The following is a 25,678-nucleotide window of genomic DNA, read 5'->3' on the forward strand; positions in this document are numbered from 1 at the left end:
TAATAATAGTGATGTGATTCTGATTATTATGGTGATGATAATCATGATAGAAAAGAAGGAAACAGAAATAAAGTTAGGTCCCAATTTACATAAAGGAAATTGTTTTATTTTTAATGTATTTTAATTCTTACACTGAAAAATTTATGAACTACCATTTATAGAAATTATTTATCCTATCGACTGTAAAATTTTTGAGAACACAGACCATGGATGTTCTGGTACTCAAAAAGAAACTAGAAAACTTCCTTTTCAGTCCATCAGCAAATATTTTCTGAGTGTCTGCTCTGTGCCTGGCTTATTTTGAGACATAGCCAGCTCATTTCTTCCAGCTCTAATGTTCTATGGTTCTGTAATGCTAAGTGTCTAAATACAATAGCTACTGTAGCTCAAAGCCAAATCACATTGGTTGCTATCAGCTTGGCATTTCCTAAGCATCAACTTAGTACCTTAACTCTTGGATTTGAATGTGAAGGTTAGTGAGGCCCTGAAGGCAGGGACACAATTTAGCATCCCAAACATTATTGCTAGTAAGAGAAATGAAGGAGCTTCATAATCTTTAATAAATTTTCATGGCTATCATTTCTCTTGAAATTGCTTTCAAACCCTTTATTTTGCATGGATAGTTCTGGAATCTTCATCCTAACAACTGCATGTCATTCAGTGCTTACTATGGGCGAGGTGTTGTAAAGGAGGTACTTTACCTGCTTTATCTACAGTTCTTGGAACAAACACCTATCTTGCCCCATGGTCACACAGCTGGTAAGTGCAAAACTGGATTTAGCACAAAGCTTTTTTTTTTTTTACCTTTACACTATGTTACCAAAACCTAGATCACAAAGAGGGAATCTGAGGAGAATGTAGCTGCGCTGCTTGCCTTTGTCTACCAGACTTATACCCTCTCTGCCAAATTAGAAAGACAAACAAAATGATTTTTTTAAGTGTTCCATTCTTATCACTTATCATATGGTACTGCAATTAAATTTTTGCTTCCCCATACACCGCCCCCCCCAACTCTTTGAGGTCAAGGAAACTTTGTTTTATTCATCTTTGTGTTCTCAATGCCTAACACATCAGTGCTCCGTAAATGTTATTGAACTAAATTATTAATGGGCCAAAGAGAAAAATGGTTACAGTAATGGAAAACAAAACATTTTCTCATGATTTTCCTATGTACTAGATGTCCTTTCTTCACAAAAGCAGTTTTCTAATATGCTGAACCCAGTTCTCACTGTTCGGGCCTATGTTTAATTGAGCTCAATAAAATAATCAGAAATCAGAGTCTGGGGCTCATTTAGCTGTGCCTATAATCTAATCAGAGATTTATGTAGCCCAAATTTAGTAGCATTGCATATTATTAAGAGTTTTTTGCTTATTACTACTGTCAAAATAGCAGAAGAAAAATTTTTTTGAAAGCTTATTATGTTAGAGAGAAAAGATCATTTTAGAATTATTCAGTTTCCCTTTTCAAAGCTACTATGGGAGCCCCCCCAGCCTGAAGATTCTCTGCTGATTACTCTCTTTATCATCCCTTTTCTCACAGGTTAGAGCTTCAAGTGAGAATTTTTTTTTTAAGTGTGTTTTCCTGGCATCTCATGTTTAACAGTGTCAGGGGTTTGTGTCCCTGGAACGAAAACTGTTTCTCCAGAGCCTTTTTTCTCTCAGCTTCCAGTGAAAAGAGGGGCGAGGCGAGCCAGTCGCTTACCACAAAGCAATGCCACCACAAAGGAAAGATTAAGGGTTTAGAGAGAGGTCAATGTGGGTTTTTCTCTAACTAAACACTTTCCTAAAGTTTCCTTGTGGAAAAATAATGAAGTCATCTCAGAGTTTTTAAAGAATTTTTATTTCTTTTTCACCGTCTGCATTCGCTTGTCTTCTCAGCATGGATGTTTAATCTTCCTAGGCTTTGTGAATTGGCCCAAATGAATAAGTAGTGAGCTGTCTCTCTAGGAGCTAGGGGCTTATTCTAAGGGCCTAATCACTGAGTAAACACATCTTTGCCCTCCCTCTCACAACTGCGATATAATAGTCGAGATTCTAGCACAGTAACCTGGATATTGCAGGGACCAATGCTTTGAAATGCAGAATGGTTGATCCTCCAAAACAGACAGTGCCTGATCTTCGCCTGCCTCTTTCTTCTTTTTTAAATTAAATATTGCCAAAGAGATGCTGTTTTATTGCTTGATATTGTGCATTAGTGCCCTGGATTTCCAAGTTTAGTTTCAGTCAACACTGTCGGCTGCACTTATAGGGAACTCTGCATGTTGGGTTTCTTAGTAGCCTCTTCGGCACATGTGTGTTTGGTTTGGAAGAGCATTTAAATTAAATCAGTGAGATAGCAATGTAAATCGCTAATCTCTTTCCCAAAGTCTAAATGTTCCATTGCAGCGTTCTTGAGAGAAATGGGTGTTTTAAAGATTTAGCCATTGCCATTGTTTGGTTAGAAATATGCTGATTTAAAAGTGGACAGCTCTCTTGTTCCCAGTGTCTCATTAAATGTAGTTGCTGAGATACGATCAAGCAGAATTAGAGGTTGACATCCCTCTGTCTATTCAGCTAGAGAGCTCCGAAGAAGAGGAGCTCTGAATTTGTTAGTGCTGCCAGGTTCACGTTCCTTTCCCTAAAGCAGCAGATTTCTAGAGTCTTTTACTGAAAGTGGTTTGGCATGCTGCTGCCATTTGGTGTCTTTTTTGCCAGGGGGTTGATAATCAGCATTCAAGTTTCTTTCATCAAACATGCCGAGACCTATGCTAGCTTTAGGGATGCAAAGAAGACTGAAAGAGACCCAGTCCTCACCCTTGAGAGACTTTGTCTACAGGGGAAACTGATAAACAATGATGATACTAACTGGGAAGAGATAGAGGGCCAGAAAAGGAAGCTCTTAACTCTGCCAGAGGGAATCAGGGAAGGTTTCATAGAGGCATTTGCTTTGAGACTTAAAGGATGAGCAGGAATTTACCAGATAAGTATCTCTTCAACTGTGTATCTGATTACAAACTTCCGAGAAGCCAGCTACTGTTACCTGCAGACACCAGCATGAATGTAGAAACCCTGGGTCTTTCTTCCTCACCATTTTGTCACCATTGCTTCCTCCTTGGCCCGACACAGTATTTCAACAAATGCTTGTTGAACGAATGATTAAGTGAATTGACACATGGAAACAGCTAGTGTTGGAGTTACTGAGCTACTTATGCTCAGGAATGCTGTCCTTATTCCTATTACCTGTTGTGTCTGAGGCCCCAGAAGCACTAATGTGTGAGCAGTGGCCAGTCTGGCATGTTCATATTCTGTGAGCACTCCAAGCCTTGACTACAGTATGGTTGATTTTCGTACTACTGCTGTAGTATCAAAGAAAGAATACTAGGCTTGGCGTCAGGAATCCAGGATGTACTACTTATTTACTAGTTGTAGTAGAATTTAGGACAAGTCTGCTTTCTAAACCCCAGTTTCCTTGTATGCTAATAAAGTTAAGAATACTATTTTACAGGCTTATTCTGGAGATTAAAGTAGAGAATGGGTGTGTAACTAACAGTGCCTCCTATTCTGAGTGGATGCTTTTGAGATCTTCATCTACCTAGGTACCTCTGGCTACCCTCATCTAGTACAGAATTTACCTTTGAAGAAAATATTTTAATGATTAATATTATTATTATTACAATTTGGATTATTTATCAGGATAGTTCCAAGCATCAAACTTCAATATCCTTTCATCAACATGAACCTTATATTTTTCTGTAAATGTACTGCTTTCTTTGGAATCCCACACAGTGAGTTTTTCTTTATTATCATCACATCCTTATTTAATATAAAGGGAAAGACCCTAAGCGTCCTTAAAATTTTCCTTTGCCAGAATTTCACAGACTGGTTTGTATATTGTCTTTACCATAAAATTTTATCTTTCTGTTTCCTGGCAACTGACTCTTCTTAAACCTCCCCGCTCTTCTACAAGGTGGCACCAAGAAGTTCATCAATAACAATGTAGGCTCTTTAATCATCATTGTCATTGTTGTTGTTAAAGCTGACATGTTGCAAATTGTGTTGCTCAATTTCAGTTTTTAGTTTCAATTATTTTATTGACTATCCAACTATGACAGAGGACACTTTTAAGAGAGCATATGCCATTTTTTCAAAGCAAGTTTTATCAAGCAAAGGGGAAGGAATAATTCTCCATATGAGAAACCACAGGGACATTTTCTGAAATACAGACTAGAAAGAATTCATGTGAAGTGAACTATTTTCTACCATCCTTCCATTGGCAGTTAGATGTTACATGCTCTTACGTAAGGACTTTAATATGAGAACACATTAAGGGCTTTGAAATTACCTGTGGAAGTAAAATACAACTTCATTTCAGACCTTTTCCTTTCAAGTAGAAGAGACTTTCCAGTGTTCAGATTAAAAACAAAAAATACTAAGAGAGATTTTGGCAACCAATCTTAATCAGTACTTTTTCTGTGTACAAAGTTGAATAGTTCAAAATTAATTTTCTCTTTGTAAAGTATGTTTTAATATGAAGAATTGTAAATCAATTTTATTTAAAGAAAATGCAATTCTGTTGCATATTCTGCTTGAGATAGTCTTGCCCGTGTTAACAGGAATCTGTGACAGTGGTCTGTAAAACAGAATATAATCATCCTAGCCTCTTTAGGGTATAAGGAAGCAAAATTTATTCATATTAGTAAATGCCATAGGAACTCCAACTGTCAGGTACTCTTTCAAAGGGAGTAGCATTTAATTTTTGTCTTTGCCGTTTATATTGACCAATTATGCTTTTCCAAATTCAAGAAATCTTACATTAATGGATATTTTAATTCATCAGTCTTTTCTCCTCTTTTCAGAGAAAGCTTCTTGCTATCTACCTCCACCATGATGAAAGTGTATTAACCAACGTGTTCTGCTCACAAATGCTTTGTGCTGAATCTATTGTCTCTTATCTGAGTCAAAATTTTATAACCTGGGCTTGGGATCTGACAAAGGACGCCAACAGAGCAAGGTAATACTGTTGTTCGCAAGTTATAATTTGGGCTTCTATTTTTTAAAAAAAGTTATCATTGTATTTGGTTTCTTATCATCATAAGCATTTTCATCCTCAGCACTAAATTCTCTACTATTACATTAAATTATATAAAAGCTATTTGTTGTAGCTAACACGCAGTTATTTACAATGGGAAAATATACCTTAATTTATAAAAGATTTCTAAATCCAATAATAACCCAAAAAAACAAAACCAAAATACATTGTTTTCATCTTTTTGCAGTAAAACTGGTACGGTACATTTCTATGTACTGTATATTCTAATGTTTTCATCTGTTGTTGAATATTTAGAGAGAATCTGTTTTTAATAATGTTCAGAAAAAGCAAGGCAAGTCTAACATATAATCTTAGTGGTAAGCTTATTTTTTAATAATTCCAGTGAAGAAGGCAGGATATTCTGGACTAGTCCATGGAGTTGGTAATAGCTTAACTCTAGCATATACTAATTGATGTAATCGCTTTATTGCACACATTCTTTTGCACACATCCATATTCTCAGTAGGAAAAAAATTCTTTTCTAGCTGTCAGGATAAATTTACTTAATTTGTTAATCATAACATCTATAAATGATGAATAATTCTTCATATTTTGCCTGTTTGAGTTTCCCATCTGAAATACATTTCATCATGTTTAATTACACATGTGGCCATAACATCCAGTGATGTTACTTTGGGTGTGTTAACACAATAATAATCACAGGCTGCTGGTTTATGAACAGGGAGATTAAATTAATTCATTTCAAGGCAAGCCTATTGTAGTTACCTAATTTAAATGATTATAGAACAATTAGAAATCATCTGATTTGTTTTTTTATTATTTTAAAATGAGCTCACTGAATTTTTGCTCATCATTTAGACTTTGTTTTATGTAATCTGAACCCGAAAAGAAAGATGATTCTTCCCTTAAATGTGAAGCAAAAGAATGTTGAAGCAATTTCTTCATCTAATACTTCATTTCTTTAAGCAAATGGTTAGGAAATTTCACAGGATGACTTCGTTCTGCATTGGAAATGTTCCCTGTTATACATAAATAAAGAACCTTTAGCACCTGTATTTGTTTAAATTAAATCAGGTTATTATTCACACTCAGTTAAAGGTGATGAAAAGCAGTGCCAAAAACAGATAAAAATGCAGCATCGAAGGTCTTTCATGAGGCAAAATACATAGACTGGAGACTTGGCTAAATCTTTCACCATTCACTGGCAGTAAGGAATCTCCTCCTTTCCTTTTATCCACAACTTGATGGAGAAGGAAACACTATTTCTAAACCATCTGTAGTGGCTAAGTTCAGCAGGCTACCTGCTGTTATTTTGTTCTATCTTCCATTTAATTCCTTAGTTCCTTTTATTTTACAATGACAAAAAATTGCAGTGTAGTTTCTTTTGAAAAACAGTGTTTGAGGGGTTTTTTTTATGACTGGCAATCAACAGCCATGTAATTGCTTTGTTATGTTTTACTAAAGAAGTCTGTTAAGTAGCACAACTTTGATACACTAGTAATAAGAGTTTGCAGGTTACAGAGACACCTGTGGTGACCAAAGCGACAGAAGCTGCTTATTAGAAAGAGCCAGTACAGCTGTGTCCTATTAACTCCTTATGACACTTTTTTTAAAACACAAAATAAAGGCCTTGTTTAAGGCTTTAGAGCTATTTCTCAATGGATTGCAGGACTGGCTATGAGGTATGATAGGCTATTTCAGTCTACATTTTTAAAAATATGGTATCATTATTATTATTATCATTACAATCATGAAAATGAAAAGAAGTGATATTAAACACTAAAAACAGAAACACGTGGGAACTTGCTTTAATAAATATTTATAGGAACAAGAAATAGGGCCAATGGGGAGAAAGAGAATGTTACAATTTCTGGAATTTAAGATACTTGGCAATCCTTACTCAAAATCAAATTCTATCCATATTACAAATTAAAAACTATTTTAAGTTAAGATATTATTTCTCTCTATAAAGCAAAAGAATTATGTAGATGCTTTTCATGTATAGCTCCTCATTATTATTGTTAAGGCAAATGGAAAAGTACACATTTTACACACACAAGATAAAAATTCGTTGGAATGGCATATCCATAAAAGAGAGTAAAAGTGGATTTCTTTGTGCTATATCAAACTGTAAGAAAATCTTAATTAATTAGTCTGATTTATTGTCCCAAAAAAGGATTAGTTTAGCGCCGGTTTTCTGACCACCTATCATAAATTCATCTAAATATAATTGTCTAATTGAGTTTCTGTCTTTGTGATCTTAGATTTTTTAGCATCACATTTTATCCAGAGGTGTTTGTCAGAAAAATTCGTTGCATTAAACAATGAATCATGGAACAGTACATCAAAAACTAATGGTGTACTGTATGGTGACTAACATAACATAATAAAAAAAAATTATTGCGTTATCCATTTGAAGCTATTAACAGTGAGTAACAAAACCTCAAATTTTCACCCTCAATTCAGTAAAAGACTGCTGCACTAATATTTACCGGTCAGCGAGCTACATTTCAAAAGTTGCTGTGCCATCATTTGCATATTACCAGAGTTAAAATATGACAGATTAATATGTGAAAATATAGAAGAGATTTCTAGGCATTACAAACAAGATTGTTGCTGTTAGTTTCCTGTTAACTGTGATTTTTTCTTATGACAAATGTAAAAGTTTGGAAATAAATTCCTTGTGGATGGCTTGTCTCATTCCGTTTCTGGTTCAAACTGAGCCTAGTTCATACTGATCAACACATTTTAAAAATCCTGAGCCTGTAAGCTGGCTGGTCTGGATGACTCCTTAGTGGTTTTCTGGGACTACGCCTGACATGATAGCTGGGAACATTTGTGTCCAAGATGGGGAGGGTCTTGCCAAGCAAATTTACTTTTCCTTAAGAAGTACTCTGCTAAACCTACAGAAACATTAGTCATCCTCATTTTACTGTGAATCTCTCATGTGTGGAAGATAAGTGAAGGATTTTGAACTAAGGGAATGCTTTGGTAAAGTTACCAGATTGTGAATGTCCATTGTGGTTATAAGTTAAATTTCCTGATTTCACTAACAAACTAGAATAAAAAGGAAACAGATGTCTATAGAATGTCACTGTTATACACCTCTGTGATGTTGATGATTTAGATTTCCCACCTCCAAAATGATTCTAATAACTTTCTTTCTAAGTTGAATACTTAAGTCGACCAACCTATATCTGTATAAAATGGATTAGAATAATTTCTGGATTGATCTTGGAACATTCCAAATATGAATTGGGACATCAGACTGTAGCAGTAATGATTATGTGCCTATCTTCTCCCTCACTAAATTGTGATCTTCTGGAAAGGCTTGTTCATATAATTTGTCTCATTCAACAAAGCACTTCAAAATACAAAATTCTAGGAAAAAGAAATTCAGTAAGCATTTGGCAAATGAATGTATGCATCCAGTTCCACTAAAGAATATGTTTATAATTTCAGTAGTATATATCTAAATGTAGGCTTCTTTCCTGGAAAACTGTACAGTCTTGTTGGCTGCCATGTCTACTTGGAATTCAGGTCCATTCTTTCTTAAAGCAGTAGGCAGTAAGCCCTTTTAGTCTTAAGTGCTAGAGGGTATAATTTCCTAAATATCCGTCTGAACAATGATCCTGAAAGAAACAGTAGGGTATAAGTGTAAATGAAAGAGCTAAAAACAGATAATAGTAAACAAGGAGATCCTGCAAATCACTTCTGAAAGTGGCTAAAAAGATATCTTAAGAAACATATATTTCCTTCATGTTTATTCATTGAGTAAACATTTACTAAATATTTCATGTGAACCAGGAATGGTGCTTTGCACTGAGGGTGAGAAGATGAAAAAGACATAGTGCTTAATGCTCAAAATACTCATAGTCTAGTAGGAAGACATAGAGCTAATACGTAATATGAAGTACGCACAAGGTGCTTTGGGAGTACAGGTGAAATTCATAGGGAGTTACTCTACCTGAGTGGGCCAAGGAAGTACTTGAAAGAAATGACACACAGAAACATGAAATTAAAAGTTTTGTTCTTTTTATTTAGAGGTTTTTACATTAGCAGCATTCCTACTTTATTGGGTTGTAGATACTTGCTATTTTTATAAAAGAATGTTGGTATTTTAAGCCTCATAATTAAGTATCAGAAGTGAAGGATCAGTGGTTTACGTAATTGTGGAGGAGGGGGCCCTGGCCAGCTAATGTAATCATATATGGTCTGAACCAGATTGAGGATTAAGGTCAAGCAGCAGGGACGGACAGATCCCAAGCAGTAGTTTTGTAATGATTCATCCCAGTATTGGCATATGCTTATAGGCAGACAATGGAGCAGAAAGCAGATACTGTTTTGGATGTAGAAACATGTAGAAAACCATCATGGATTTAATAATAAAGATATATTTAAGGACAGTCTACTATTAGTGAACAAATGCTTGTGCTATAAAAGAATAATTTTTTTCTTTTTTTTATTAATAATTTTTATTTTGTTACATTAGTCACCATACAGTACATCCCCAGTTTTTTATGCAGTGTTCCATGATTCATTATTTGCATATAACACCCAGTACACCACGCAATACGTGCCCTCCTTAATACCCATCACCAGCTTATCCCAATCCCCCACCCCCCTCCCCTCTGAAGCCCTCAGTTTGTTTCCCAGAGTCCACAGTCTCTCATGGTTCATTCCCCCTTCTGTTTACCCGCCCTTCATTCTCCCCTTCCTTCTCCTACCGATCTTCCTATTTCTTATGTTCCATAAATGAGTGAAACCATATGATAATTGTCTTTCTCTGCTTGACTAATTTCTTAAAATTCAGGACAGGTATCACGTCTAAGAAGCCTTGTCACTGACCATTCTTCTCTTGCCTCTCAGTCTGACTTAAAATGCACATTCTTTATGCTCCCATAATATCCATATACTAACCTGTATTGATGGAATTCATTACACTGTATGGTTATTGTCTGTCTCCCTCTTAGGTTGTTAGCTCCCCGAGGGAGCTATGTCTATAATCTCAATGTGTTACACAGTGCCTTTGAAAAAGTCAGTGTTATATTGAAAAATAAACAAATAATCTCTAGTAGTCCTATTGAATAATGAGAGAGACCAGCTTGGGTAGTGGAAAGGGTATGCAAATGCTGCTGTACGACTCTAATTGTGTGATCTTCCCCCATAGCCATTAATAGGACTAATAAATCAAAAGCCTTCATTTTCCTTGTAGAATGAACTAACAATGTCCAGACCAGGTACTTTGTTTTTTGCTGCCCCTGGACCACTTTAGAATATTGTGGCCTGTGCTCTGTGTACCAGGTACCCACACACCATCTGGAAAGAGACTTGAATTCTAGCCTAGATGAGTTCATCCAGTGGTTTCAAAGTTTCTTCCCCAGACTCACTAAGTCTCTGACAGCCCTCAGACAATTGGCCCCTCAGATTGGGCCATTCTGGGATGGTATTCTGAGCCTTCTGCAATGGTGATGGCACTGATTAAAGTAAACATGTCCATAGAACCAGAGTGCTAGTCTGGCTACATGATGACATGTGCCAAAGAGCCAGACAAGTTCCATTTGGGCACCATTTGAATTAAATGTAGATAGTACTATATAAAGCACTAGCACAATAACTGTTAATTTCCTTCCCTTTCTTAGAGTTATTTGGACATCTATTGGATACATGGGAACATTGGCACATGGGTGCCCTTGGTGTGAAGCTCTGTTTTGGGCTATAGTTGTTTCATCAAGGAAAGCTACATGACATGTGGCACACTAAACCACCAATAATAAGTGGGTTAATGTGTATCTCTTGTTCTGACCAAGAGGGCCCACAAGGCAAATGTCTCCATTCATCCAGTATAGGTACTGGTTTAGATGATTTAATTCTAGAAAACTTAAACATTGAATTTGACTAGGATAGTGCCAACTGAGGTGACAAGCCAGCTATGAGTTGCTTATATGGAAGTTTCTGAGATGCAAATGTTTAGCACATCAGCATACATGCTACAAAATGTTAAATCAGGCATTGCACACTATTTCTAAGCAATGTTCTGAGTAGCTGCAAACAGTTACCTAGGAATTGCTGACAGTTACACAGGTTGCATGTAACATATACAGAGTGTTACATTAAATTTTGCCTACACAGTTAGTACCAGTGTTCACAGACAGAATTCTATTGCCTGTTAATATTAGCTTTTGAACTTAATGCCCTTGGGTGCAGTATTTCAGATCACTGTAAACTTCTGCTGCTATGCTGACAGGTACTTGTTAGCCTTAATATTCAAGTGATAGTTTTCCACATTACTTAATCTTTGGCAAGAGTTAATTGACTTAAAGCTCTTATTATCAGTAGGCTGTCTTCACCCGCACTTTCCATCTCAGTAATTAGCCATATTCACAGTGGCATACCCTTAATTCCAAACTGCTCAGTGCTTCATGCCTGGCTGAAGCCTAGATGACCATGTTACTCTAACCCTACACCTCCATTTGATCCAGCAAATATAGCCCAGGTGTGGGGTCTGCGTGGGAGACACAAGGAGTGTTAATTTCCAGCTGCTACCCTAGGAGCAGATATGGATTCTGCAAAAGTAGCTGATAAAACAGATGGATATGTTGTGGTCAGGGAACCAAGACTTTGTAAGAGCCCTCATGCCAGATTTCCATATAATTTTCCCCAAACTTCTTTATTCCCTTTGTGCTGCATTTTTCTTCCAATACTTTTAAAGGAAATGTATTGTCATCCTAAACATCCCAGGTCAAGGGCTTAATTAATGCTTTAAAATAAAGGTTCCAAAACACCAGGAGAGTTTGTCATTTTCTCCCTGGTTTGTTTTGTGAAGAGGGAGGAGAGAAGGTGAGGAGGAACCCCTCCTGTTCCATGATTACATCCTACCCACTCATTTTCTCCTTTTCTCCTCTGCTTTTGATTTTTAGTGGCGGTCTTAACAGAATGTCAAGATCAATTTGCAGCATGGTTTAACTCAAGGTTTGCGTTCTGCCAGCAGCAATTGTCCCTGCAAACAATGCCGTGTGTTCTTGTAACTTCAGAAGCTTTTAGAAGGATCATGGCAAGGGCAGCATCTAATGACTTTATTAGTGTAGGGTTTCAAAATGGGCTCCGTAATTGTTCATATCTCTTTGTCAGCAAGTCATAATTACTGCTCAGCATTGTCCAAGGGTGCACTTGCGAATAGTTTTCTAATAGTACTGAAAGGAAGGGAAAGAGGGGAGGATAAAAGGTGATGGCCTCTTACGATTGAGAATAAGCCGGTCTGTATATAGATGATGGCTAAACTGTTTATAATACTTTACTCTTTTTAAAATAGAAGATTATCCTTTTTAAAATGTTCTTTTGGGTTTGAAATGACTAGTTGGGAAGCCTTTTTTACTCTGATTTGGATACTTCGCACACTACTACTTAGCACTACAGTCATAACTGTCTGGTGATGCCTGCATTAAGTCTGAAGCAAGCTATGTATTTTTCCTTGACATTAATCGAATTATTGCTGTTTAGGAAATGTGCGTTTAACTCAGATACAGTTTTCTGTGTGTTTTCACAGTCTATGTGAAAACTAGTGTTAGAAAAGAACAATACAAAAGTGATCATTGTTGACAAGACAGTCCAAAAGAACAATACTGTAAGTTTTTATTACATCTTATTTTTCTCATGCACTAGACCTTTCTTGTTACTCTTTTGGTATTCTCCTTGGTCTTTCTGCTAAGCCCTTTGTGTTTTGAATATTCGAAGTATCTTGATTATAAGAGTCACAGAATTAAAAGAATGATTGCCTTCTCAAGATGTACGGAGGTTCAGCTTAATGCCAAGTCTTTGTGCTCTGTTGAATTTTTTCCCGTTCTTTGACTCTCTAAATTAATGTACAGTTCTTTGCAAGTATTCACTCCCAATAGCTAGTTATCCTAGTATTTTAGAATATACAGATTCAAATAAATATGACTGCCAGAGATTTTTAATCCATTGTTTATATAGAATAAAAAACATGAGTTATCTAATGAAACAAATTCTAAAAATAAGACATCTCCAAAATGAAATACCATTTTTTTAAGTAATATATACCCCATCATGGCTTTTGCCTTTCTTCTTGCCTAGAATTGAAAAGATCTCAAGAGATTTATTTTTTTTCTTAACTGCTTTGTTAGAATTAATAATTTTTATATTCCTGGTTGTTTCTGAAGAGTTTTTACTGATCATATCATCTGTGCCACTTAAATCAGTAGTACAGTTCTCCTCTTCCATAAATACTGATGGTAATACACTCAGAAAAATTATAATGGAAACTTGTCAGTTCAGTCATATTAAACTATGGAAACTTGTTCCTCTGACATTTTTCCAGCATTTTCCTGTCAGTCTACATAGATACTCAAAGAGGTTTTAGTGCCCAATTATCTAATCTGCTAAATATACCACCAAAAATTGAAAGAGGAAATAACTGTCAGTCTGAAACTGGGGAGTCAGGTGGAATCCTGTTTCTTATGTGTTTGGGTAATTCATTAGGAAATAGATTTGGTATCCTTTCCTCAAGCTTATGTTTGTGTCTTTGAACTTGACTGCATTATAGTAATAGAGAAAAGTGACAAAATAGTTTTATATTATTAACAAATAATGGGCTAACCTTAGGGATTTTTGTAAAAAGCCTTCTGTTAATTTATCTACTATTGGCTGACTCAATCTGTAGCCACAGCAACAATTTAAAGAATCCTTCTAAACAGACTCCTTCCATGTATTTTTCTTTTCCTCAATGCATGATCAGCACCAAGAAAGTCCTCTTTAACATTCTTTTCTGCACATCTCAACTAAGGAAAGAATGAAGGAAGCTTATATGAACAATAAAGAAGTTTTAATTGCTGTATCTCAATCTGAGAAATTATATTTCCAACCCAGTATCAAATCAGGTGTTGGTGGCTCTGAGCAGCTCCCAAATAAACAACCACAGCAACAAAAATTTATTTGGCTATTATGAAAGCTATGTAAGTATTAACTTTTACTTAGTTTTTAAGGCAAAACCTACACACATTTAAATATGTCGGTTGCTGTTCTTGAAAGACTATGATAAACTATTTTCTCATTGTTTATACAGATAGTCAGACCTCATTCATAAAATGTAGAACAATTAGGAAGTGGGACTCAGTCGGTCTGGGAGTATGAACAAAGAAATATTAGGCAAATGATATAACATTTCCAAATCTTTTTTTTTTCCATCAATGAAAACTGGGGAAGAGGGCGCTGACAGCTGATCTATTTGACCTAAGACCTTTGACCTTTATCTCTAAAATTCTCTTTCTGATGACTTGGACACAATTGTTTTCAATAGAAAAAAGAGAAGTAAGCAAGATTTCATTTTTAAAATAAATGTTAGTAAAGTATGTAAGTAGATTATAGCATACTGCCCTTACCAGTTTGTGATGATTTAATTAGAGTGACCTTAGTGGAGTGTAGCTAAGGAAGCCACAATCATTTTCTGCCTCTCACCAATAAAGATAGCTTCCTTACCCTTAGAACTGTTCTCCAAGCTCGTGCCATTTTTTTTTAAGATTTTATTTATTTATTTGACACAGAGAGAGATAGCCAGTGAGAGAGGGAACACAAGCAGGGGGAGTGGGAGAGGAAGAAGCAGGCTCCCAGCAGAGGAGCCCGATGTGGGGCCCGATCCCACAACACCGGGACCACGCCCTGAGGCGAAGGCAGACGCCTAACGACTGAGCCACCCAGGCGCCCCAGCTCATGCCATTTTTGACAGGAGCTTCTACTGAGAGAGTATCAGTAGCTTAGAACAAGACTATCATTACTGCTTTTTTAAAAAATGAAAACACACAGTAACTGCAATGATTGAACCAACTATGTGCTAGACTTTCTATATATGAGCTTGTTTAATCCACACTGTATATACATTACCTCATTTAACTACAGTTCTGCAGGGTAGATAGCAAAGGTCCAACCACATATGTGGAAACTATTTTTGGCTCAGAGAAGTTCTGTAATTTACCCAAGGTCATGTAAATGGTTGTACCAGATATAAATCCCAAATCAACCTATGCTTTTCTGCTTCATAATGCTTCTTGCCCCATGACCTTGTCAGGCTGAATTATTCAACAATGAAAATGTACTGAATAACTGTGTGCAAAACCTTGTGGGGGTTATAAGAGAAATATAACACATGGACCTTTTGCACAAGGAACAAATAAACATGGGATTCACTAAATCTTAGAGTTGCAGGTTAGAGAGGTATACTCAACATCAGTTTGCAGCCATGCAGGTGTTTTTCCTCATAATGTGCTTAACTGATGTTACTACAGTTGCTACCTGAATACTGCTAAGGACAAGGAAGTTAAAGCTTCAAAAGGTAATGTATTTTTGAGCTACTCTAAAAGCCAGAAAAGGTTTTTGCTACAGTGCTGCTTCCTCTGGAGGGCTTCTGCAACTTTCTCCCTTTTGGTTCTAGTTTCGAATTAATAAGCCTAACTTGGGTTTTAGTAAGCCTAACTTCTGTTCTGCATTACAGTCCTTTGTCAGTCTAACCACAGCTATCTTGTTTACCCTATTTTTCTTGCCTTTTCTTACCAAGTATGTTTATTTCCATCGTTTCTGATGTGCTAGGGTATCTAGAGCCAGCCCGTGCGAAGGTGCCCAAAATCGAGCATAGTGCTCCAGAGCAGGCTGATCTCATGCTGTGCTCCGCTCTGTTCTGTAAGTTTATTATTGGCTCCTATTGACTTGAGGTAGTCAACTAAAATCCCCCACTGGTTTTTCAGAAATGAGGCTGCTGAGAATGGGCTGGGTCTGGGTTGTTATTAAACTAGATCTCTGCCATTCTCTACTAATGCAGGTGACTGACAGTATCTTTTAAAGTTCAGATTCTATTAACTCTCCCAAGAGTTATCACTCACAAATGATGTTGTAACTCCTGTAACTACTGTTACCATTCTTGATAATCCTGTCTGTTCCTAGACATATCTGACTCCAGAAAAATTTTTTTCTTCTCCTTATTTACCATACTTGGATGTGGTCATCAAGAGAAGCTTTATCACCTCATATATTTTGATTTCAAGCACCTGGCTCTGACCAACACTTCCTATCTTACTTGCTCAATTGCTAAAGTTTTTTTTGTATCATTATGTCCTCTAATCTGTTGACCCCACCACTTTACTTATCTACCCTTTTCTGTCTCCAGTCTTCATTTCCCTCTTTGTCCTATTTAGATTTAAAGGTCCATCATTATCAGTTCCTTGTAATATCTTAAATATCTTAAATTCCCTCACCTCTGTCTCCCTCCATTGTTGAGCCAACTATTTACCTTCTCTGTGCCTATGCCCTTGCACTTGAACACTGCTGGAGACAGTCGCACTAATTTTTTTCTAAATACACACAAACTTCAAGCAAGTACACAATAATGCTGAGCAAGCCTACTGTGATCTAGTTTTTCTTTCCTCAGATAAGATGGCTATTTCATACTACTACTCATTCATTAAACGTCTTATGTCCCTCGCTTCTCCCTTTCCCAGCTGTCCTCATTAGTTGACTAAGAAAACAGAAGTCATTAGATAGAAATGACTCTTAATTTTCTTTCTTCAGGTCTCAATGTAAATGTCTACTTTTCACAAAGGCCTGTTGAACCTTTTTAGAGAAAGCTTCTTCACCATCATTCTCTTTCATAGAACTCTCTTAGAACTTTTCATAATAAGCTGCTATTTTGCTTATTAAAATTTTGTTTTCTACATTCCATTAGAATGTAAGATTCCTAAGGGCAAAAATTACATCAATCTTCTTCACTTTGTTTCTTACTGCAATACTCAATAATTACTTGTTGGATAATATAAAAATGCGAAACAGTGTAATGGTTGAGTATGGATTAATTTGGATTTAGTCAAACTAGAATTGGAATTTTAGCTATGCCTGTAGGCCACCATAGTGACAAGCAAGTTGCTTGTCTCTAAGTTGCAGTTTCTGTATTGGAAAATGGAGATTAAAAACTACATCCCTTAGAGTTGTTGTTAGAAATAAGTGGGATAATTGATTTTTGAAAAGTCTGGCACAGAGTAAGTGCTCAGTGCATTTTATCTATATATGTATATTTTATTTCTTTATCTCAGACATTTATGAGAAGGTTGACAAAGCCAAATGGTAAGCTGTTTGAAACCATCTCCATTTTGGTAGCACTCTACAGGTTCAGTTTCTCCGTGACAAAGGATTTATCCCACTTAGCCTACATTTCTGAATCTTACCCTGAGGGATACTTTGAGATACCTCATCACTTCTTACTGGAGTCCAGATAGTCGAAGCTTAAGGAATGCTAGTGAGTTCTCAGCCTGCTAACCTCATAGTTAGTTAGGTTTATCATGTTCTTAATAACCCATGCTGCCTCCTAGTCATCACTGCAGTATTCTAATTATTCATAAGCCATTTGTCTAAGTGACTTTTTTAGCTTTTGTAGAGGACTGAGGTCAAGTTTACTGATCTGTACTTTTTGAAACTCATGGCATTTGCTTGTCTTTAGGGAGGCAGGTTCCTCAGATGATAGTCGTTTTTATCATCATTCATGCTAGCTTTTTACTGACCCATTTATTCTGCTACCTATCCATTTCTTTGTTCAGTAACTTATCCATCCATTAAATATTATAAACACCTGAGGTAACTCAAGTTTTGTACATAAACACTGAATTCAGCTCTGTAATTCTGGCAGCTTAGGAGAAAAAGGAAATGTGATAGGCATATCCTCATTTATTCATCTATCCATCCAATATATGTATTTATTGAGTTTCTACTACATGCCAGGTACAGTTATGTCCTGGAGTTTACAGTTTACTGTTTATAGTTCTCATTGACTAATAAAAAAGAATTACCAGTTCATCTCAAGGTTTCCTGGCACTGAATTCAAGAGAGAATTTTTTTGCATGATTGTCTACTTGAGAGTCATTTAAGAGATAAAATAGACGATTATTTTCTGCTGTTGTTTTGCATACGACAGATTATTTTAAACTTAAATAGATGTTTCTTATATCAATCCTCTAGAAGCAGAGGGCTTTGTATTAAATATTTTTTAAGTAATGGTAATATTTTTAGGGAGCTTAGGTGATATGGTCCTTAAATATTACTTTTTGATGATCTGACTCATAGCTGGTATAGAACTTAAAGGAAAAGCCTATGTAGTCAACCTGTCCATTCAGTTCTCTTTGTCACACATCAGCTGTCTTGAGTGAGCCTTTGCTAAGTGCTATACTATAATCGTTTCTTCCTTGAAAGCTTTAATGAGTGACTGAGATGCTAATATATTGGACTATTGGTCATTCATCTTTTAAAGACTTTCTTCCTACGTATGAGATTTCTGCTTATACTCTCCCACATTTTTTTTTTTATCCATTAGGATGGAGGTGGGGGTGGGGGGTGGGAGATGGGCCAAATAGGTGATGGGGATTAAGGAGTACACTTGTTGTGATGAGCACTGGGTATTGTATGGAAGTGTTGAATCACTATATTGTACACCTGAAACTAATATTACACTGTATGTTAACTAACTGTAATTTAAATAAAAACTTTTTAAAACATGAACAGGGCGCCTGAGTGGCTCAGTTGGTTAAGCACCTGCCTTCGGCTCAGGTCATGATCCCAGGACCCTGGGATCCAGTCCTCCATTGGGCTTCTTGCTCACTGGGGAGTCCCTCTACCCTTCCCCCCTGCTCGTGATCTCTCTCTTGCTCTTGCTCTCGCTCCCTATCTCAAATAAAATCTTAAAAAAATAAATAAATAATCAAATGCATCGCAATAAAAATCTTAAAAAAATAAAATCTAAAAAAAATAAATAAATAAATAAAATCTATCTCAAAATCTTAAAAAAATAATCAAATGCAATCTTAAAATAAAATCTTAAAAAAATAAATAAAATCTTTAAAAAAATAAATAAATAATCAAATGCATAAAGAAATTATGTATAAATGTCAATGTTCCAAGAAAAGCCAACCAACTTGGAAATAAATCATGCTGAAAAGTTTTTAGATAATAATAAAATTATAAAGTCTCCAAATTTTGCAGCAGGAGGAAAAAATCAGGGAACATGACAATATGAAAAAATAGCTATCTTCAAATCTCTACCCTAGACTGGGGCATGATCTTATGTTACAAGGATGCTAATGCATACTGTGGAAGTTATAAAGCAATACAATACAGTGCCAAACATGGTGCTAAGCATAACTCCTTGTTTAGTGGTGTCAGTCTGATACTGCTGTTATAATTTATTAAGAAACATTTTGCCATATCCTTAATTTTGGGAATGGGGGGGTTGGATAAAGAAAAAACTGATTTTGGTTCTGAAGCACATAAAAGAAAGGATAAAGAATGTTAAGTAATCTGCAGACCAATTCTGAAAACAGGTATCATTATCTTCAATTTATATATGAGAAAGCCAAGGCTCAGAACAATTAAGTTATCCAAAGAAACAACCAGTAAGTGACAAAATCAGGTTTATTTGATGCCTAAGTCTGTTCTTCCTACAGAATTATGCTTCTTGCAATAATTCCTACTTTCTTTAATATGCTAATTTTTAAAGACTATTTTTTTGAGAGAGAGAAAACGGGGGGGGGAAGGGGCAGAGGAAGAGGGAGAGAGAATCTTTTTTTTTTTTAATAATTTTTTTATTATGTTATGTTAGTCACCATACAGTATATCCTTAGTTTTTGATGTAGTGTTCCATGATTCATTATTGGGACAGAGAATCTTAAGGAGACTCCGCACTGAGCACAGAGCCCAGTGTGGGGCTTGATCCCACAACCCATGAGATCATGACCTGAGCCAAAACCAAGAGTCCAACACTTAACAGACTGAGCCACCCAGGCACACCTATTATGTTAATGTTTGAATATTTTACACCTCTTTTAAATCACATTTTCAGTCAGTGAGTGGTGACAAGATGAAATTTTACTGCAGTATGCTAAAAAATCAGAAGGGAAGCTTAAAGTCATGAACTTGTGGACCAATACTTGCTTATTTTGAGGGTCCAAATGACCTACAGTTGATAGAAGCACAGTGGAAGAGCCCTTAGAGACCATGATAATTCATGCCAGCTGTCTTAATTAAATTGATTTCAGAAGTGGTTGGAAAAGGAAAAGGAAAGTAGTATGATCAACATTGTTATGGTGGAGATGTAAGTTACCAAAGCTGAATCGGCATATGTAACAATATAATTAATCACTAGGTGTTAGGAGCACAGAGGTGAATAAGGGATGATTCCTGTCCTTGTAATAGCAGTCCAGGAGTACCATCATGGAACACAAAGTTCTCCCTGACTTCTGGGCTCCCATTCCCTTCTCTGATTCTCTCCATCACTTTATCTGAACCAGTAAATCCAGGCCCGAGTTAAATATCGGATTATGTTTCCTGTTTATGGGCCTTGATTTACCAAACCCAAAATATCCTTGGTATCTTAAGGACAGAAACCATGATTTATCTGGTCATCTATTTAGTAGGCCCTCCTAAATATTGATTGATTGGTAAAAGGCAGAACACAGAAGAAATAGTATCTATCATTTAACATAAATTTGCTCTCTTATACAGCTCCTGGAAAATGAATCTTCTCTTTTCATTGCTAGAGGAGGAAGTTTTGCATTTGATAAGAGATTGGATTAGATATTCTCTGTTATTCCTCCCAACTAAGATTTATACAGGGTACTTAAAATAAATGCTTATGTTCTTACTGGTGGTGAGAAAAAGCCAATTACCTATTCATGATTATTGTCCTTCTAAAAAATTAGTATAAATAATGACCCTGTAGTCATTAAACTGTCAGTGCCTCAAAGCCTTTTCACTTGAGTGAAATAAGGAGATAAATTAAGAGGTTAATTGGTTTTTTTAAAACTCTGACTACTAATCAATTGAGACAATTTAACAGTTTACTGTTACTGGGAAGTCTAATAAACCTCAGACAGGTGAGGGATGCATTTTAGATTAAATCTTCCCAAAATCTCACCTGTGTTTTCTTAAATTTGCCTTTAGTTTGGCTGTGTTCTAACATGCATACAGTGTTTGCATTTTCATGGAGAGACATTTTACCATCCTTTTAGGAAACGATTGATACATATTGATAATATGGATCAATACTCATTAAATGATTCTACCTTTTACCCTGTAATTCCACTATATAGACTTTTTATCTTAAGGAAAGACTTCTGGTTATTTATTCCAATATTATTTATGATGATAAAAAACTAGAAAGAAAAATCTAGCAGTAGATGAATAGTTATGAATATAGCAATGTATATGTCTACTCAATGGAGTATTCAAACAATTACATAACATGCCAGCTCAATTACTATTGCATAGAAGGCTGAAAGATTGTATTCATTCATACAGTGATTACTACAAAAATGAAAAGATATATTTGAACAAAAGACCAATAAGAGATAGACAAATGTGATTAACATTGTGTTAAAAGTTTATGGAATTGTGATACTGTATGTGGAAAACCCAAAGACTCCACTCCAAAATTGCTAGAACTCATACAGGAATTCAGCAAAGTGGCAGGATATAAAATCAGTGCACAGAAGTCAGTTGCATTTCTATACACTAACAACGAGAGAGAAGAAAGAGAATTAAGGAATCCCATTTACAATTGCACCAAAAACCATCAGATACCTAGGAATAAACCTAATCAAAGAGGTAAAGGATCTATACTCTGAAAACTGGAGAACACTCATGAAAAAAATTGAGGAAGACACAAAGAAATGGAAAGACATTCCATGCTCATGGATTGGAAGAATAAACATTGTTAAAGTGTCTGTGCTTCCCAGACCAATCCATATGTTCAATGCAGTTCCTGTTAAAATACGTCGACATTTTTCAGAGAGCTGGAACAAACAACCCTAAAATTTGTATAGAACCAGAAAAGACCCCAAGGAGCCAAAGAAAAGTCAAAAAAGAAGAGAAAAGCTGGTGGCATCACAATTCCAGACTACAAACTATATTACAGAGCTATAATCACCAAGACAGTATGATACTGGCACAAAAACAGACACATAGATCAATGGAACAGAATAGAGAACTCAGAAATGGACCCTCAACTCTGTGGTCAACTAATCTTCAACAAAGAAGGAAAGAATATCCAATGGAAAAAAGACAGTTTCTTCAACAAATGGTATTGGGAAAATTGGACAGCCACATGCAGAAGAATGAAACTGGACCATTTTCTTACACCATACACAAAAGTAGACTCAAAATGGATGACCTAAATGTGAGACCGGAATCCATCAAAATCCTAGAAGAGAACACAAGCAACAATCTCTGTGGCCTTGGCCACAGCAACTTTTGGCTAGACACATCTCCAAAGGCAAGGGAAACAAAGACAAAAATGAGCTGTTGGGACTCCATCAAGATAAAAAGCTTTTGCACAGCAAAGGAAACAGTCAATGAAACCAAAAGACAACCTACAGAATGGGAGAAAGTATTTGCTAATGTTTTATCAGATAAAGGCTTAGTATCCAAAATCTATAAAGAACTTACCAAACTCAACACCCAAAGAACAAATAATCCAGTCAAGAAATGGGCAGAAGACATGAACAGACATCTCTCAAAAGAAGACCTACAAATGGCCAACAGACACATGAAAAAAGGTTCAACATCACTCAGCTTCAGGGAAATACAAATCAAAACCACAGTGAGATACTACCTCACACCAGTCAGAATGGCTAAAATTAACAAGTCAGGAAACAACAAATGTTGGTGAGGATATGGAGAAAGGGGAACCCTCTTACACTGCCAGTGGGAATGCAGGCTGGCACAGCCACTCTGAAAACAGTATGGAGGTTCTTCAAAACGCTAAAAATAGAGCTACCCTACCACCCAGCAATTGCACTGTCAACTATAGACTCCAAAGATACAAATGTGATCTGAAGGGGCATCTGCACCCCAATGTTTATAGCAGCAATGCCCACAATAGCAAAACTATGGAAAGAGTCCAGATGTCTGTCGACAGATGAATGGATAAAGAAGAGACACACACACACACACACACACACACACACACACACACATATGTAATGCAATATTATTCAGCCATCAAAAAGAAAAAAAAGAAATCTTGCCATTTGCAACGATGTGGATGGAACTAGAGGGTATTATGCTAAGCGAAATAAGTCAATCAGAGAAAGACAATTACCATATGATTTTACTCATGTGCAATTTAAGAAACAAAACAGAGAAGCATAGAGGAAGGGAGGGAAAAATAAAAGAAGACGAAGTCAGAGAGGGAGACAAACCATAAGAGACTTTTAACCATAGGAAACAAACTGAGCGTTGATGGAGGGACGTGGGGTGTGGGGGATGGGGTAACCGGGTGATGGGCATTAAGGAGGGCATGTGATGTAATGAGCACTGGATGCTATATACAACTGATGAATCACTGAACTCCACCTCAGAAACTAATAATACACTATATGTTAATTAACTGAATTTAAATTTTAAAAATGTATATGGAATTGATATTACATGCAGTTTTTCTTTATTTTTATAACGGACTTACTATCTTTCAAATTTGATATTTATTTCATGACTGGCTTATATATTCACGTTAATCAAAACTCAAAAGGCATAAAAAGGAAGGAAATGAAAAGTCTTGTACTTACCCCTGACTCTAAATTACCCTCCCCAGAGGCACTGTTACAAGTTTCTTATTTATCCATCCAGAGATTATTTTATATATAAACAAGCGAATATATACTTACTTTTCCCCAGTTTTACACAAATGGTAAACACTACTCAACACCCTGCTTTTTCCACTAACATTATATGTTAAAGGTATTCCATATTAGTTCATAAAGAACAAAACATAAAGTTTTGTGGCTAAATATCACCCCTTTAAATTCCATAAGATACTATAATTTATTTAATAAGATCCTACAAATGGACATCCAATATTCTGCTATCACAATTCGATAGCAACAGTACACATAGATGATTTCCCACATGAAAATATATCTAGACTAAATTCCCAGCTGTAGGAGTACTAGGTTAAGACTATGTGTTCATTCTTTAACAGATGAATATAGGCGTGGTGGGGGGGAGGCAAGCCATAAAACAGACTCTTAACTATAGAGAACAAAGTGAGGGTGGGTGGAGAGGAGGTGGGCGAAAAATGGGTTAAATGGATGATGGGTATTAAGGAGGGCACTTGTGATGAGCACTGGGTGCTGTATGTAAGTAATGAATCACTAAATCCTACACCTGAAACTAATATTACACTGTATATTAACTGGAATTTAAATAAAAAGTTGGAAGAAAAAAAGGGTATGTGTGCACTGTTAATTTTCATAGATGCTGGCAAATTGCCTACAAGGGAGTTGGTACCAATTTCACTCCGACTAACAGTGTGCAGTAGTGCCTGTTTCCCTATAACCTTGCTTTATTAATTTGACAGATGAAAAATAGTTTCATAGTGTAGCTTTATTTTTTTTAAGTTTATTTATTTATTTAAGCAATCTCTACACCCAGTGTGGGGCTGGAATTCACAACCCCAAGATCAAGAGTTGCACACTCCAGCAACTGAGCCAGCCAGGGGTCCCTCTTAGTGTAGCTTTCATTAGAAGTTAATTCATTATGAGTTTTTTTTTTTTTTAAGATTTTATTTATCTACCTAACAGAGATAGCCAGCGAGAGAGGGAACACAAGCAGGGGGAGTGGGAGAGGAAGAAGCAGGCCCACAGCGGAGGAGCCCGATGTGGGGCTCGATCCCGCAACACCGGGATCACGCCCTGAGCCGAAGGCAGGTGCTTAACCGCTGTGCCACCCAGGCGCCCCATTATGAGTTATTTTGAGTATCTTTTCACATATTTATGAGCCACTACTATTTCCATTTCTGGGAGCTGTCTTGATACATTGTTTTTTGATCTTTTCCTTATTGCTGTATAAGAGTTCTTTGTATTTTAGGGAAATTAGCCCTTTTTCTGTGCTTTGAAATTCAGAATTTTTCCCCTGTTTATCATTTACCTTTTGGCCTTATTAAGCTGCTTTTTACCATATAGAAATAGTCAAAATTACCAGTTTTGTCTTTTATGCTTCACTCTGCTCTAGCTGTACTAACCTCCTTTTTACCTTTAGAATATGCTAGGTACTCTCTCCAACTTCAAGGTCTTGGTATTTGCTGTTCTTTCTGCCTGGAATTCTCTTCCCAGAGATACATGTTTCACATCCTCCTTCACCTCTTTAGAGTCTTTAACCAAATACCAGCTTTTCAGTGAGGTGCTCCCTGACTACTTTATATTGCAGCCTCCCCTCCCCTGCTTTGTTTTTCTCTTATCACCTATAGCTTTAAAGGTTTATTTTTATTTGTCTCACAGAGGCATTGCAGCTCACCTACACAAATGAAGCAAGTGAAAATTAACATCTTCAGGGGCGCCTGGGTGGCACAGCAGTTAAGCGTCTGCCTTCAGCTCAGGGCGTGATCCTGGCGTTATGGGATCGAGCCCCACATCGGGCTCCTCTGCTATGAGCCTGCTTCTTCCTCTCCCACTCCTCCTGCTTGTGTTTCCTCTCTCGCTGACTGTCTCTATCTCTGTTGAATAAATAAATAAAATCTTAAAAAAAAAAAAAAAGAAAGTTAACATCTTCAATGTGGTCATCACCTCAGGAGAATAGATACATGCTCCACTGAAGCTGCCATTGCCCAGA

The 25,678-nt window shown here is 36.4% G+C and overlaps 1 protein-coding gene across 4 annotated transcripts in view; it reads left to right on the forward strand.

The window, feature by feature from the left end:
• FAF1 (Fas associated factor 1) overlaps positions 1 to 25,678 on the forward strand; it is a 484,187-nt gene that overhangs the window by 360,113 nt on the left and 98,396 nt on the right. For all 4 annotated transcript variants that reach the window (XM_008699225.2, XM_040627323.1, XM_040627324.1 and 1 more), the window contains one exon: positions 4,836 to 4,990. In XM_008699225.2, coding sequence (XP_008697447.1) covers positions 4,836 to 4,990 — 155 coding nt within the window. The remainder of the gene's footprint in view (positions 1 to 4,835; positions 4,991 to 25,678) is intronic.

The sequence above is a fragment of the Ursus maritimus genome, unplaced genomic scaffold (assembly GCF_017311325.1).
Source record: "Ursus maritimus isolate PB19 unplaced genomic scaffold, ASM1731132v1 scaffold_12, whole genome shotgun sequence".
Taxonomy (NCBI): Eukaryota; Metazoa; Chordata; class Mammalia; order Carnivora; family Ursidae; genus Ursus; species Ursus maritimus.